The 14963-nt window shown below is 48.1% G+C and overlaps 1 protein-coding gene across 1 annotated transcript; it reads left to right on the plus strand.

Moving 5' to 3' along the window:
• Positions 1 to 2639: 2639 nt before the first annotated feature.
• Positions 2640 to 14963, plus strand: LOC134525697 (C-type lectin domain family 4 member E-like). The gene is given in 10 exon segments (XM_063356813.1): positions 2640 to 2654; positions 3766 to 5305; positions 6591 to 6733; positions 7472 to 7797; positions 11112 to 11228; positions 12399 to 12491; positions 13156 to 13307; positions 13533 to 13654; positions 14379 to 14511; positions 14514 to 14963. Coding segments are annotated over 7 exon segments (726 nt in total). The 5' UTR covers positions 2640 to 2654; positions 3766 to 5305; positions 6591 to 6733; positions 7472 to 7730; the 3' UTR covers positions 14556 to 14963.

Raw genomic sequence — 14963 nt, forward strand, 5'->3', positions numbered from 1 at the left:
TCCAAGGGCACTGAGGCTCCAAATGGCATGCGGGGCCTTTTTGGCTACTGAGTGCTGGCAGGGCGCAGGGTAAGGGTCAGCGTAGGCCATTTACAAGCTTCCTGATAAATCTGCCCCTGAGACCAGGAGGTGAGGGAGGGTGAGGGAGCCAGGCGATGCCAGTGATGCAGGGATGGGGAGGTTTGAGCTGCTGTTCCAGTGCCACCTGGTGCGACAGCCTAATCAGTGCAGCCCTCCCCAAAACCTCCCTCTAAGAAGGCTTTACTGCGTGTGCATGGAGAGCGTGTGGGGATGTGGAGGGAAACGACTTGAGATCAAATGAGAGTGCCCTAAAGTTACAGTATGGATCTGGGCGACCTTACCTGATAGCCCGCCTGCTTGCTTGGTGACTGTGGTTGTTTTCCGTTTTTGTGCTTTTTGAGTGCACTTCCCCCACTCCCCCTTCAAAAGAGGGAGATGAGGTGTGGTCACCTCACTGGGTAGAGGTGTAGACAAACTGAATTCAAGGCTGTTGAGATCTGTGCAATCCTTGGACAGAACTGACAATGAAGCATGAAGGGTTACCTCTGTGGGAAGGTGTTACATGGCCACAACTTGTTCATGCAAATCCTATGTGCCCACTCTAAGAAGCTAAACTTCACAGCCCTGCCTCTGAAACAGGCCACTGGATCTGACCGAGACTTGGCTCTGGCCCAGGTTTGGAGTCAGATGTGCAGCTGTGGCAAGCAACTTCAGTGTCTGGATCTGATCTCCAATAATTGAGACTTGTGGCCCTGAGACTCCTCAGACTCAAAAGAGGAAAGGAGTGAAGGTGTGATGTTCTCAGTAATGGTATAAAACAAAGCTGTGAGATAATATGTCTGAATGTGTCTTCTGTTGGCTTTGGCTGGATAATATGTTAATTCTCTTCTGAAGAAACAATCCCGGGTTAATGGGGATTCTAAAGAGGCGGGTTGGGGCTTCTTGTCTGAAGGTTCCCTGGATACTGTTCTTCCTTCTCTTATTCCTTCCCTTATACCTGAGGGATTTGGGGAGGCTGTCATCAGAGGCAAGCATATGATTTTCCCTTTCTGAAGATGAGTTTGATCTCTGTCAGCTCAGATAGCTTTGGGACATGGTGCGTTCTGCTTGAAACCCTCATCTCTTCCTAAAACTTATCAGAGATGGGGGGGAGGAATGCACAAACCCTTTTGGCAGGGAACATCTTTTCTCATCTCTCTTACTTTTCTTTCCTTCCACCATGTTCTGCATGGTACTGTAACCATAGCATTTTGGGGAGCCGCTGGGCTCTGTCAAAATGCTAGTGTCACTCTTGGTGCTTTTGTTCAGGACATGAAGTGTTGCTGCTGACTCAGGTGTGCCTGTGGTGATGTGCTGCCACCTGCCAGAAATTAGTGTAGCTTTGCAGTGCTACCTCCTGTTTTATCCCTCCCACTCTTGGCTCTCATCTCCTTTTCTCACTCTCAGTTCAGTTCTTCTGTTTCCCCTTCACCCCTGGATGCTCAAATGTGCTTTTCTCTGAGCTTTCACAGCTCCAGGTAACCCATGTATTCTTAGGTCTCCTGGTAGATCTGTATGGCACCCTAGTTCACCTTCTGTCATCAGCAAGCGTGACGGTCTTCCAGAAGAGAGCTCTTCTCCCTGCAGCTCTGGCCAGCGTAGTCAGCCATGAGGGAGAAGGGTACGGGATGCTTTTCTCTCATGTCCCAGCAGGATGCAGTGCTCTCACGCTGTCCCCTAGAGCTGGGGGAACTCAGCTCCTGCAGCAAGAACTGCAGCATCCTGCCCTTCCCTTCCCTAGCCAGTTCCTTACAGTAGGGTACACAGTGTGTTCACTTGTTGCTAGATCTCCTCTAATCAGCCAAATCCCTCAGGAGCTCTCAAGGAGCTCTTGCTGCCTGAATCCCTTTGATTAGATATCTGCCATCCCTTACTAATTGCTCAGTGTCGGGCCTTGGGGCCCCATTCTCCATTCTTCAGTGTCTTATGCTCTTCCCTTGGCTGCAAGGGCTCTGGTCTCCCTTTATTACCTCCATGGCCTTAATCCCTAGGAGAGGAGCAAGGTGGTGTGGAGAGGGAAAACCAAAAGGGTGGCATGCGTTCACTTCTGATGCTCTTCTCACCCAGGTGGCAGGGGCAAAAAGCCAGTATTGGATTTAGGCTGTCTTTGTCTGAGTGACCTGGAAGACTGTGGCTAGGTAGAGATGCCATAAGAGCAGATGATGGCAGGACTGTCCTATCAGCAGGCAGCTAGAGTTCAAGTAAGATCAGAGCAGAAAGGACTGGGCTTGGGCTGTGCTTGAATAAGGTCTTGTGGGAAGAGGTCTTGTGCTATCAGTGCTCCTTTCAAGAAACTGAACAAAACCACAATTAGGCTGAGGGATGATAAATAGTTACATGAATGAGAGTAAACGGAGAGAATACAGTTTGGCTAGAGACATTTCCCCCCCCCGCCTCATTTCTGTCTCTCTGCCTTTCTTGCCCTCTGCTTTGTTTCCAGAATTCAGCAAGCTGCCTTCCCTGTGTCTGTGCTCAGGGGGAGACCCCACAACTGGCAGAACAGTAGAGGCGTTCTCCCAGGAAAACTGCTCTTGTACCAAAGGTTGCCCCGGCGGCAGTCCAGCTGGCTGGGGGAGCTGACGCCTGCTCAAAGGGTGAGCGCTACATCAGCAACAACCTTCATGATGCTGGCTACAGAACCTCAAGCTGCGCTCTTAGCACCTCACTGTCTCCTGACCAACCTCCGCCTGATAGATGCTTTGGACGAATAATCTAAGAAAGACCATACTGATGTCAGTGCCTAAAGAATAAAAACAGGGCAAGCATACAAGATGTTTTCCTTTAGTGCTTTGCCCCATTCCAAATGTTATTCGAATAGGAACTTGCTGAGTAGGGTATGGTTACTTTCCTAACATGCGTTGCTTTGTTACCCGTTTCCCTAAAACGCTACTCAGTCTCATCCTTTTGCAGTTCTTTGCAACTGGCTCTTGAATAACTGCCCTGAATAACTTTGTATCTTTGTCACATTTTTGTCATATTATTCCTCTTTGCCACGTTGTTTAAGGAAATGTTAGTGCGTGTCCTATTATGGAACTGGTAGAGTTCTGTAGGTGCTCTTCCTCCACTGAGGGAACTGACCATTCATTTCCAAGCACCTTTCCTATCTGCTTACCGTGAAAAGATCTGCGTTCTTATCCCATGGCTGCCCACTTTCCTTAAAAGTGTTTGCTGAGGAGCTTCCCAGGTAGCTAGATTATTCTAATGCATATGATTACTGACCCCTTCAAAGAACTACAAGAGGCAGGATTTCCTTACAAGAATTATACTGACCCTTCCCAAGTACAACATACTTATACATGTGTCCATTAATTATATTCTTGGCCGTTATAGATGTCAAACCTTTAACTTCTTAAATCTTCCTAGACTTCTCCCCTCCCTCCTCTTTGATGTCTTCCTTGCCACCCTGCAATTCGCTGATTAAAAGGCAGTTTAAGGCAAGAGACCACCCACTGCTATTAGCAACTGTTTCACGCCTGAGTTTCTCAGGAACCCTGGGACTATCTTGCCCAGACCTACTCATTCCATACCTTTTGCACAATCACTTTTATTTTTGACAGGTCCTCTGGTTTAGTCCCCCACAAAACAGGGTTCCTGTGTGGGAATTTCTCCAATTTCTTCCCCTGTTACAAATAATTAACTTAGGTTTTTTTCCATGTCCTTTCTTTTCTCTGCCTGCTTCTTTTATACCCTGCTGTCGTGGTTCAGCCTCAGACGGTAACAAAGAACCACGCAGCCACTCTTTCTGGGGAGAGAATTGGAAGAAAAAGGCAAAACTCGTGGGTTGAGACAGAGGCAGTTTAACAGAACAGCAAAGGGAACAAGAAAACACCAACAACGATACGGACAGAGGAATGTACAAACACGATTATGGAACCACCGCTCACCCACCGGACCTGGGACCCCCAGCCTGCTCCAAGTGGTCCCCCGGCAGCTCCCGGCCACAGACTGGGCATGGCTCACATGGCGTGGAATACCTGTGTCCCTGCTGGAGCCTGGGGAGAATTAACCCTATCCCCGCCGGAACCAGGACACTGGCTCTTCAGTTGTCCTCACAGTTTTGAAGAGGTTTCTGCTTTCAGTATCCGTAGGAAAGCATTTATTACTAGTTCTGATGGCTTCTGCTAGTTGTTTTTTTAGATTCTTTTTTACTTTTGCTTTGTTGTGGTTTTACACTTAATGGAGGTCATGATCATTTCAATTTTCCTCATTTGGATGCAAGGTCAGCTTGTTGAAGAATGCATGCTTATTATCCCTTTGGCTCAACATTTTAGCCACATGAGCTTCCTTTTGCCTTTTGCCAAATCTTCCAAAGAGATACTAGGTATTGCCTTTCGGCTGGCAATGGGATGTCCCTGTCTAACCTCCATGCCACCTGTGATGACTGAATTCCCTCAGCTGCCCCTATCCATTCTGGCTGGCTTGTAACAAGTGTCTCACTTCCATGCAGCTTCCACCACAGCTGTGCTCAACTTCAAAAGGGGACTATTTTGGAATGTGTGACGTCGCAGCTTTAGGATTCAAGTCCTTCTCTTTGCTTATGAATTCAATTTTAACTCAACCGGCACAGCTTGATTTTTCAAAAGTAGTAAGGCATGGGCAATGGTGGTGTCTCCTCTGCTTGCTAAATTGCGTGAAACTGGCTGTGAGATGAAAGGCTTGCAGATACTACCTTACTCAAACTTCATTGACAGTTAGGGGAGAGAGAGCATTAGTGTCACCATTTGGCTAGCTGACCCAAACAGAAGGCAGCAGGCACAGCTTGCAGAGCGACCACCTAAAGGCAGCAGCTGGAGCACAAGCAAGCAGGGAAAGCAGGACTGTTGTGGTGAGTAAACTGAGTCCTAGGAAGGAGCTGGGGCTTGTGAGGTAGGTGGGAGTTAGGAGCACGGGGTGTACCTGGCAGTGCTGAGTGGGATTGAGATGAAAGATGTCTGTGGGAAAACACAGATACTGTGGTATGAGGGTGTTCTGCATGGGGTTTTCAGAAGACAGGTGGAGTGGGAAGGGAGGAACCGAGGAAAAGCAGTGGGAATGCAAGGAAATAAAGTGTGAGTTTTGGGTGGGGGTTTAAGCAAGATTTTTTTTTTCTTTCCGTTTTCAGCTGTGCAACTAACAGCTGGGTTCAGTTCTCCCTATCTCCCACCCACTTAGATGCCAGCAGTGCATAGGAAATTCAAAGCACAAATTTTACCCTCAGGAGTATCATCTCACCGTTCTTGCACAAGAGCCCAGCATTTTATCCTGTGTAAGTATGGTTCAGGGTTGAATTTTGACAGCAAGCAACAACTCTGATGGCTGGGATGGAAGAATTGAGCTGCCTCCTGATGTTTGAGTGCAATCTAGCATATTCTAATAAAATCAGCAGTTGGGTCCTGAATTTGCATTTGAAATGCCTCAGCTATGTTTGGAGATGTGTTTCAACGGCAAAAAGTTCATAAAGCTACACTGACTTCCTTCTCTGTCTGCTGATTGTATTTCCCATTTCTTCACGGTGGAAAGTTTGAAACCCTGCTAGGAAGTAAGCCTTTTCCCCATAAGATGGTGAGTCTGTTGTGGCTTGCTTGGGCAGGGGCAGGCGGGGAGCACACAGAGGATTACTCTGACCGAAATCTCAGCACGAAATTTGAGGGCATAACTAGGTTTCAGCAAACACTTAGGGAGGCTTAATTCCACTGAGAGGGCCAAGCCTGAAGACAAAGGAAAGTGCTGGAAGGATGTTGGAAAGAAAAGCAGGCAGCATGCATCTTCTTAAGGGATGAGGCTTCTGTCCTGCAGCTGCTCTTCTTTTATAAAAGTCATCCTCTTTGCACACAATACGAAAAGGAGAAGTGAAGTCAGCTCAGTGCACATGGGACATGAGGCTCCCTGGTAAAGAAATCCAACTACATATGCCCCATTCTGTTTAGGGACAGTTCTTCATAATCTGTGGTCAGATGTCTGCTACATCCCCCTCTTGCCACATTGTTTTCCTCTGCTGTTTGATGTGTGTTCTTCCTTGCACCGCCCTATCTCAGCTCCAACCCTGCCCTGTGTACCCTCCATGCTAGTTCCCTGGATATGTCCTGCTGGTGTCTCATTCTGGTCTGCCTTGAGGAGATTCCGGCTAGCCAAACTAACTAAGCAAAGCTTCATCCACCTTCGTTCTGGTTGTTTTGGAGACCTTCTTATTGTGGCTTTTCAATACTTAGCGGGGGCTAAGAAAGATGGATAGGGACTTTTTACCAGCACAGGACAGGGGTCAAAGATTCTAAACTGAAAGAAGCTACATCTAGATTACAGATAAAGAAGAAATTCTTTACGATGAGGGTGGTGAGACACTAGAACGGGTTGCCTAGAGAAGTTGTGGATGCCTTATCCTTGAAAGTGTTCAAGGCCAGATTGGATGGGGCTTTGAGCAACCTGATCTAGTGGGAGGTGTCCCTGCCCATGGCAGGGGGGCTGGACTAGAAGAAGGTCCATTCCAACCCAAACTATTCTATGATTCCTGAATCCTATCTGCTGACTGAACCCTTCTCATCCTTTTTTTCCAGGGTATCCTGACCCATTCGCATTTCTTCTCAGAAGTCTTTCTGATTCACCATGTATCTCAGCAGCCATTTCCCTTAATTGTCTCCTTTCAACAACTGCCCCAGCTTGAAATCAGACTAAACAGTAATCCGAGGTTTTCCCCAAGGTAATATCAGAGGCCTTTATCAAAAAACAGAAAAGGGAAATAAATGACAGTGTTGGGGCAAAAAATACAAACCAGCCCTTTTCAGCCTCAGAAATGGAGCCTGACTCCCTGGAGCAAGCACTCATTTGAACTTCCACAGGCTGTAAATCAGGTTGTGATAGAGAGGGCTCTCTGTTTGCTCTTCGCAGTAACATCAACACCCTTTTTTTTATTCCACTTTGCTTGTTCTCCTACCCAACCCTGTCCTCATCCTTCTCTGTTTGTCCTTGGATATATCAATCTTCTGATTATTTCTTTTCCTTTGCCTAAGGCTGCAACTCCCCAGTCTCACTTCTACAGGAACAGTTCCTTGTTTGAGATTTGTTCTAGTGCTAGCTGCCAACTGGGGCTGACTTCCCAGCATAGGGAAGACATAGCATGCAATATTTGGTGTAGCAAATGCAGCTTAACCACAAGAGACAAACGAAGGGAGAATGCTTTTTGTATTGGGCTGTGTTGCAGGTTAAACTGGGCTAAGACCCATGATAGCTGCAAACCTAAAAGCAATGGCAGAATTACTAACAGATAGAGAAAGGCTGGGAGATAAGTGAAGGAGAGATAAAAAAGAAGGGTGAAAAAAGAAAAAAAAAAACAAGAAATCTTAAAAAAGAAACCTATCAGCTAAGAATCTGATATGGGGAAAGAGGGGTGCAACTTCCTTTTCAGTTGTTAGGTTCTCATTTTTCTTTTCTCTCTCAGAAGTTTCCATAGTGCTGGGGCTGATTTCCTGGGCTAAGAAACTGAAGATCTGTTCAGAGCATTTCTGAGCTCCCAGGAATTGTCTGGTTATCGCCAGTGCTTCCAGTGTTCAGCACAGCCTTCTTTGGCAGAGAGTGAATGCACAGATGGGGAAGGCTCAGTGACTTATTGGTGTCTCCCACTGGAGCCAGGGACCAAAAAGGTCCACCTTTTACATAGCAAAACTAAGGACACGGATCAGTGATCATACCGTGATTAAATGGCATCAGAAATCACCTACGCTGAAGTGAAGTTCAAGAACGCACCACCGGCTGCAGTGGTGGAAGGTAAGGAATGGGTGGGCTATTCAGGGGAAGGGGACTTGGAGGGAGGGGTGCTGAAGAACAGGGAATGGAGACTTTTCCGTCTGTGTCTCTGGTTCCTACCTAGGCTTGACAAATTGGTGACAAAAAGGAGTTGTATACTACTACATGAGCAGGAGACTGGAGGAGGTTTGAATTAAGAGGGTCGAGGAATATCTGCAAGAGGAGAGGTGGGAATCTTTAGGTGGTTGGAGTTGCAATATGAAAAAGATGACTACTGGGAGCACAAACAGGTTTCAAGTGAGCATTCAATAAGGAACGTATTTGGGCTCCCTTAGTCCCCTGGTTGCAACACCAACAGTGGTGAATGGCAGAGGGTCTAGGATGGGTGCTTAGCCTTGGTACAATGCAGGCAGTAGCTGCCTCTCTCTATTTTATCTACTCTTGGATGAGAGAGTAATTTTTCGACAAATACTGAGTACCAACAATGGAGATTATGGTTTATTACAAACAATCTGATCTGTCACAAAGGCGGAGGGGCTCCCAGGGCAGCAAATGGCTGCAAACAAGCCCGAGCCCTGGCTGCTACTGCTCTTGTCTCTGAGAGAGTGAGGCTACAGATTCCTGCTTATGGAGAGAGCAGGAGCAGAGAACCAACATGCCTCCTCACAGTAAAGCAGTCAGTTGCCTTCTGCAGCTTCATGAGTGGTGGCACTGGCTGCAGAAGCTTATAGCCCCACTGTCCTTGGTTGATTAAGAAATGGTCTTTGGAGAAGAGAGATCCAAAAGTTAAAAGGAAGAATGGGCTTAAAGAAAACACCCTAAAGTACACAGAGGAATAATTATCTACAATCTGGAGGAAGATCCAATTCTGTGATTGTTGTCTATCACTCCTGAAAAATATTGAACACACCAAACAAATGAATTTTTATTGCTATTAAAAATCACGGTTGTAAAATGGTGCCTTTACTAGGCTTTGTGCAAATTTAAGACATGTTCTGATCAGTATGTATTCTGTAGTCATTATGCCACACAGAGATGTTTCATGTATGGCTCATTGCTTCCACCCTTAGATACAGGACCCTACACAACAGCAGGTTCCAGAGGGCTGAAAGTAAATGAATGAATTAATAAATAAATAATTATTATTGCTGCTAAGCAATAGGCAATTACATTGCCTATTTACCACTTTGCCTCAGTTTTACAATTCCAAACAGAGCAGGTTATTCCTTGCCTGCTCTGGGGCATGAGTCATGGAAATAAAGAGCGTACAGACTGACTGACTTGAAAGCTCATTGTTTTTTGATGCACCGAGATCAGCTGGTTCTGGTTACAACAGCATTTCCATCCATCATGGTGAGGTGGGGGTGGTGGAAGTTCCCCATGGTGTTCCCAATGACCTATTCCAAAGACACTTGGTCCAGCCGTGTTTGCTTGAGTTGCTGATGGTATGCTCATGCTATAGGTTTGGGTGTGAGCTTTAGGGATTCTGGCTGCTCTGTTGTCCTTCTGAGTGGTTACTTTGGCCATCCAGACTCCATGCTGGTAATGCCCAAGCTCACCTGGATTTTGCCATTCTGTAGCCTCTTCTAGTTGGGCTTTAGAGACAACAAAATTGGCAGTCATTGGAAGATAGAGAGGAGAAGGGAGCAGTTAATCAAACAACACATAATCCGTGGCAGGAGGTGGCAAAGACTATTGGGATGAGTTTCACGCCACAGTGCAGTTAGGGTTCCTGCATTTTCAACGAGGATTTCCCAGGCAGAAACACAGGCATCTGTGCTGCACAGCACCTGTTGCATGTGCCTAGGAGATGTTGGATTATGTGCTGAATAACCAATGGATGCTGCAGGTCTGTTGTGTTGTGATCAGCATGCATGTCTGCATGCTGGCCAGGTTGCAAGCATGCAGACCAACTGCAGGAAGCATTTTGCAGGGAGGTTAACCCACTGAGTATGCACAAAATCTACTACACTTCAGTTGTGTGGGTGAAGTGCATGCATAGCGGCAGTGCTCTCTGTGTCACCTGGGTGTGAGTGTAGAATGCACAGATCTGGTTGGGCACAGGTTGAATAGTCAATCTGTGGACATGCAGCACACCAAAAAATCATTTAGACAGGTCAGATCTATTGTGTAAAATAGGTGCCTGGACTCCAGATCACGATCCAGATCCTTGCTTTCACAGACAAAAGTTCTGGCTAGAAAAACATGATATAGGTAGGGAAATCTGATCTTGTCTGTCTATGAACATTTTCTCTTCTGATAATGAAAGATGATGCCTTTTTCCCTGCTGTAACAGCCTCCCCCAAGCTTTTGGGAAGTACTCAGAGAGCTTCCCCAGGTTTCTGGAAATCTTGCTCACTAGTCATGTCTGGCAGGCACACGTGGCTGCTGGCAGACTTGGGAGTCTCATGTTGAACAATGAATGAGGTCTCTCTAACACTTATCATTAATATCAGTCTCTCTTAAAACTTCTTTACTCCTGCAGTGAGCGCCGCTGTCTCTTTACTTTCCCATTTGCCGTGGCTTGTGTACCTGTCACAACCTAGAACAGCCTCCTAACAAGTCTTTGCTTCTCCTTCCCTGTGACCCATTCTCCTGCCTGCTCCCAAACCTCCTCAGTACTGGCAGTGTCCATCTAGTCTAAAACTCAGGCTCCTGGCAAGGCTGAATTTGCGTGGCATACTTTACTCGGACTGCTGGATGCAGCCCTCTGTTCTCCCCAGGCATTTAGCCTAGCACAGCTTAGTTTTACTACATCAAAGCTCTGAACCCTGTCTTGGAAAGCAGAGATGGAAGGGAAAAAAAAATTATTTTCTCTTCCAGTGATTCTGTGCCATCATCGCTTTGCACATTTTTTGTCTCCTGCCCTCATTCAGCTTATAGCAACCTTCTACACAGAAAGTCCAAAAAGCTAAGACGGAACTGAAGCAGGAAACAGAAGTTTTCTGGGGAGAAGTCAACATGAAATCTTCATGTGAATGTCTCAAGTATCATGGACAGAGCAACGTGGTATTTGGCAGCTCTGGACTCAATCTGGAAAGAAGTGGTTTCACTCCAGATTTTGAGGCCATATGAAGGCCTCACCCCCGAACACCAGCAATTAGCATTGCTAGCTCACCAACAGGGCTGGGGCTATGAAGTGTCACTGAATCTGACTTTCTCCAGAAACCACAGAGGTCCCCTGCTCTCCCCCAGAACGTGCAATTTCCACATCAGAACTGAAATTGCACTTTTTTTTTTATCAGATCTCCCTTGAGTTGTACATCCTTGATATGTGGGCTGACTGAAGCATAGTTGACTGTGCTGTTGAGTTTGGTGTTTTCCTTCACTTTTAGTACCTCCTGAGACGAAGAAGCATGAGCACCATCCCCAGAAATATCCTCCTTGGCTCCCATGGCTGATCTCAGTGCTACTGCTGTTGGTTTGCATTGCCCTTGTTGCTGTTCTCCTTGGTGAGTATGTGCAGGCTGCTGGGGGAAGTGCTGGGAGAAAGGCAGAGAAATCAGAGCTTAGAGGGGAATGTCTTCCAAACAGAAGGGAGCTTTTACTCAGAAACTGTTTTGTGGGAAAGGATGCAAGCGCCAACATTTGGGCTCAGAAAACCGAAATGTTGAATATTTGAATGATACGTTTAGGAGAAAAATCTTTCCTGATTACTTAAACATTGGAGATTTAGGGGTAAAGTTGCAACATGGCACAAACTTCTCTCTTGCAGGCCAGCCAAACCAGATATTTTGGCCAACTGGTATGCAGGAGCTAGGACTACCACAGCATTATGCCAGATGTTTCTGTTGTACACATCCTCTTTCTTAGAATGGCATGGCCATCCTCAGAATTTCCGGGTTGCTCGGGCTTTCTGTAAGATCTCAGGCTTTTCTGTCCTGACTTAGTATATGTCTGCATACATCCCCCAGATCTTCCACTGTTTACTCTGAGACCTTTTCAGTGTTCCCAGAGTGCACACTCCCATCTTGCATGGCCTTTTTGGAACCGTGGAACAATTCTCTACCTGCATACCACACAAACAGAACTTATATTCAGCAGAGGTGGTTGGGTGGAATCAATAGCACCCTTTCTGACATGTCCTCAGTGTGATGTCCTCCCAGTGGTCCTTCTGCTCTCTGACATGGAAGATGGTCTCTTTCTGCCTGTGAATGGCAGCCATACCCCTTATTTGGGCTAGTTTTCTCAGAGTCATGGAGCAGGGATACACTAACTGCACACCTTCAGGTCCAGAGCACCCGAGGGGGCCTGAGGTCAGCTGCTCAGTGCTGGGGGAGACTCTGCTGACAAACCACAGGCTGGCTCCAGCCTCCAAGCACTCCTTGAGTGGATTGCAGGCTTCTCTAGCTTTGGTGGGGAGGTCATCCTGGCTAGATCTTGTCAGTCAGTGGGCAGAGGAGTCCTTGTGGGCAGCTGTGGGGTGCTGGGAGCAGAAACGACTGTTCCCTTTACTGAGAGGGTGGCAGTTACCACTTACGAAACGGAAAGAGATAGCCCAAGGAGAGGCGATGCTGCGACAGTGCTTGGTGGGGAAATGGGGAAACGAGTGAAGCCCAGAGATGGTGTGTGGGGACCTGTGAGGAAGGGGTAATCCTGCCGCCTTTCCTCTCCCTTTCTAGTCGCTCCCTTCTTCCATAGTGGTGACCAGCCCACAGCCCTGCAGCAGAAATTCTCAGAGCTTCAGTGCATCTTGGAGGTGCTACAAGGCAAAGGTCAGTAGTGCTGGCAGGCGTGCAGGAGATCTTTGGGACGGGGACAATGAATGCTGTGCTCTGCTCTGACAGCAAGCAGCAGCGGGACCAGACTCTGGAGAGGCGGACTCCAGAGGAGAGAGGTGGGAAGACAAAGCATTTCCTGCTAAGAGCTTAGGTCTCAAGGGCCAAGGTCTGAGAGGGCCATGTTAAGCTGTCCTGGAGGACAGGGCGGCTGTGAACACCGGTAAAACAAAAGGGACAGTCTACAGGGTCACAGGGAAGGTTAACAGGGGAGAAATAATAAAACTGCAGCTCTAGTCAGGGAAAGAAGCAATAGTCCCTGTTCCCCAGGGCTAAAGGCCTAAAGGAGAGCTTACAAGAAATCAAACCAGATCACCAAAATAATTTTGTCAAGCCAAGACCTGAGATCATGTTACGAGATGCATGACTATAACTGGTCAGCAGCCCCTGAAACAGTGTGTGGGAGTTACTAAGCCTGATCTCCAGCAACATCTAACTTCTCCGTCCTTGTTGGGGCAGGAAGCTAACTATAAGAGTGGTTGCTACCCTGCACAAGTGACCTGGGGAGAATGGTTGACCATCATTGCTGGAGAGCAGGGATTCTCACAGTCACCATCTCTCTCGTTATTGGCATTCACATCTGCAGTCTCTCCCTACACAGAGCAAGGCTGGATCTGCTGCCCAAATGGCTGGAAACGCTTTCAAAAAAGCTGCTATTATCTGTCGACTGATAAAATGTCCTGGGCTGAGAGTGTGCAGAACTGCACTGGGATGGGCTCCCAGCTGGTGGTGATCGACAGCAAAGCAGAGCAGGTAGGTGCAGGGTGGAGGGAGGGGAAGGGCAGCCAGACACACAGTGACAGGCCCTGGAGGGGACCCAGATCCCCTCCTTGCTCCTGCAGGGGAGGGGGGATGTCCTTTCTGCACCCCTTCGGCACCGGCTCCCCTCTGCCACCAGTCCCACCCCACAGGAACTCCTGCCACCTCCCTCTGCTCAGTCCTGCACCTAATGGACATTGCACTCTCCCTGATTTCCAGGCTTTCCTCACTACCGAGCTACAACAGTTTCCAAAAGGAACGAATTACTACATCGGTCTGTATGCACAGGAGGTGGGCAAGTGGCAGTGGGTGGACCAGACTCCATTGAATGAGGAGGCAGCGTGAGTACCCCTGGATGGAGAGTGTTTGGTGCCGCTCCTGACAGTGCAAGGGAGTAGGAGAGATGTGTGGGTGTCTATTGGTGCGTGAGAGAGGGGTGAGACAACTCCCTGTGAGAGGACACAGACGGAGCAGGAGAGGGCTGTGTGGGGACACCAGGTTCACATCGCCCTGTCCGTACTGGTTAGTGGTTGTTAGTTAACTACCGGTGACGTGGCCATCAGTGCTGTAGGCACAGATGAAGCTGCCTCTCGCCATCAGGAAGAACCCTTCAGAGAGGACCAGCCTTGCCTCACCTCCATATGGCCCTCACCATGTATAGATGCACGTATATGCACAGGCCTGGCAAGCGCTGGGGTGCTGTGGAAGAGATGGGAGAGATCACCAAGGCTGTCCTTGCTGTGTCTCCTCAGGGAGGACAAACTTGCCCTGGAGGCAGACACATGTGTCTTGGGGGTGTGAGGTGCGTGGGGTGAGTGGTGGTGAGCCGCTCCCCTGACTGGGACTGAGCAGGGCCCTGTTGTGCTGGCTGTAGCAAGAAGGCAGCTTTCCACATCGGACTGGTGCCAGTGGGATAGCAGAGCGGGAGGAAGAGTACTGCTTTTGTCCGTGAATCTGCCTCTGGAATTTTTGTCTCTCCCCTCCAAGCCTTGCGTTCTGCTGTGGTCTGTTCCAGCAGTGCTCTACAGTGTACGCTGGGGAGTAACGTGCCTGTCTCTGTCTCAGGTTCTGGCGGAAAGGGGAACCTACTAAAGTGGACGTTGAGAACTGCACTGTAATCCATGTGAGTTCAGATACACGTAACTGGAATGATTCCCGATGCGTGAGTCATTATCGGATTTGTGAAGTTGCAGCATTAAATCTGACGGCGCGACCCTCATCCTGAGTTCAACTGGGAGATGAGCAGTGAGCTGGAAACAGCTGAGGGCTGTGTCGGGAGGGGAGGAGGGCCCTGAATCCTGCATTTTCACTCTGCTGGGTGGGACGATGTGAGTGGAAGTGATATTATCCCGTGTCCAGCATCCCCAGTGCATGTATTGGCTCAGGGGACACATGAAGGCTCAGGGAACACATGAAGGCTCAGGGTCATCAAAGCAGGTCCTGTGCTCTTGTGTGCTCTTCTCTCTGAGTGGGTCTGGCAGCCACCATGTGAAAAGAGGTTGAGTTCTCCAGAAAGAAGAAACGGGAATGGAAGACAAATGTTCAGAGCTGCAATTTCCTTTGTCTCCTTGGTCAGAGGTGTCTGCTTTTTCTTGGGGCTCACAGAGAATGTCCTCTGGTTGCACTGGTTTTACTGAACAAATACTGATT

This window comes from Chroicocephalus ridibundus, chromosome 1, assembly GCF_963924245.1.
Source record: "Chroicocephalus ridibundus chromosome 1, bChrRid1.1, whole genome shotgun sequence".
Classification (NCBI taxonomy): Eukaryota; Metazoa; Chordata; class Aves; order Charadriiformes; family Laridae; genus Chroicocephalus; species Chroicocephalus ridibundus.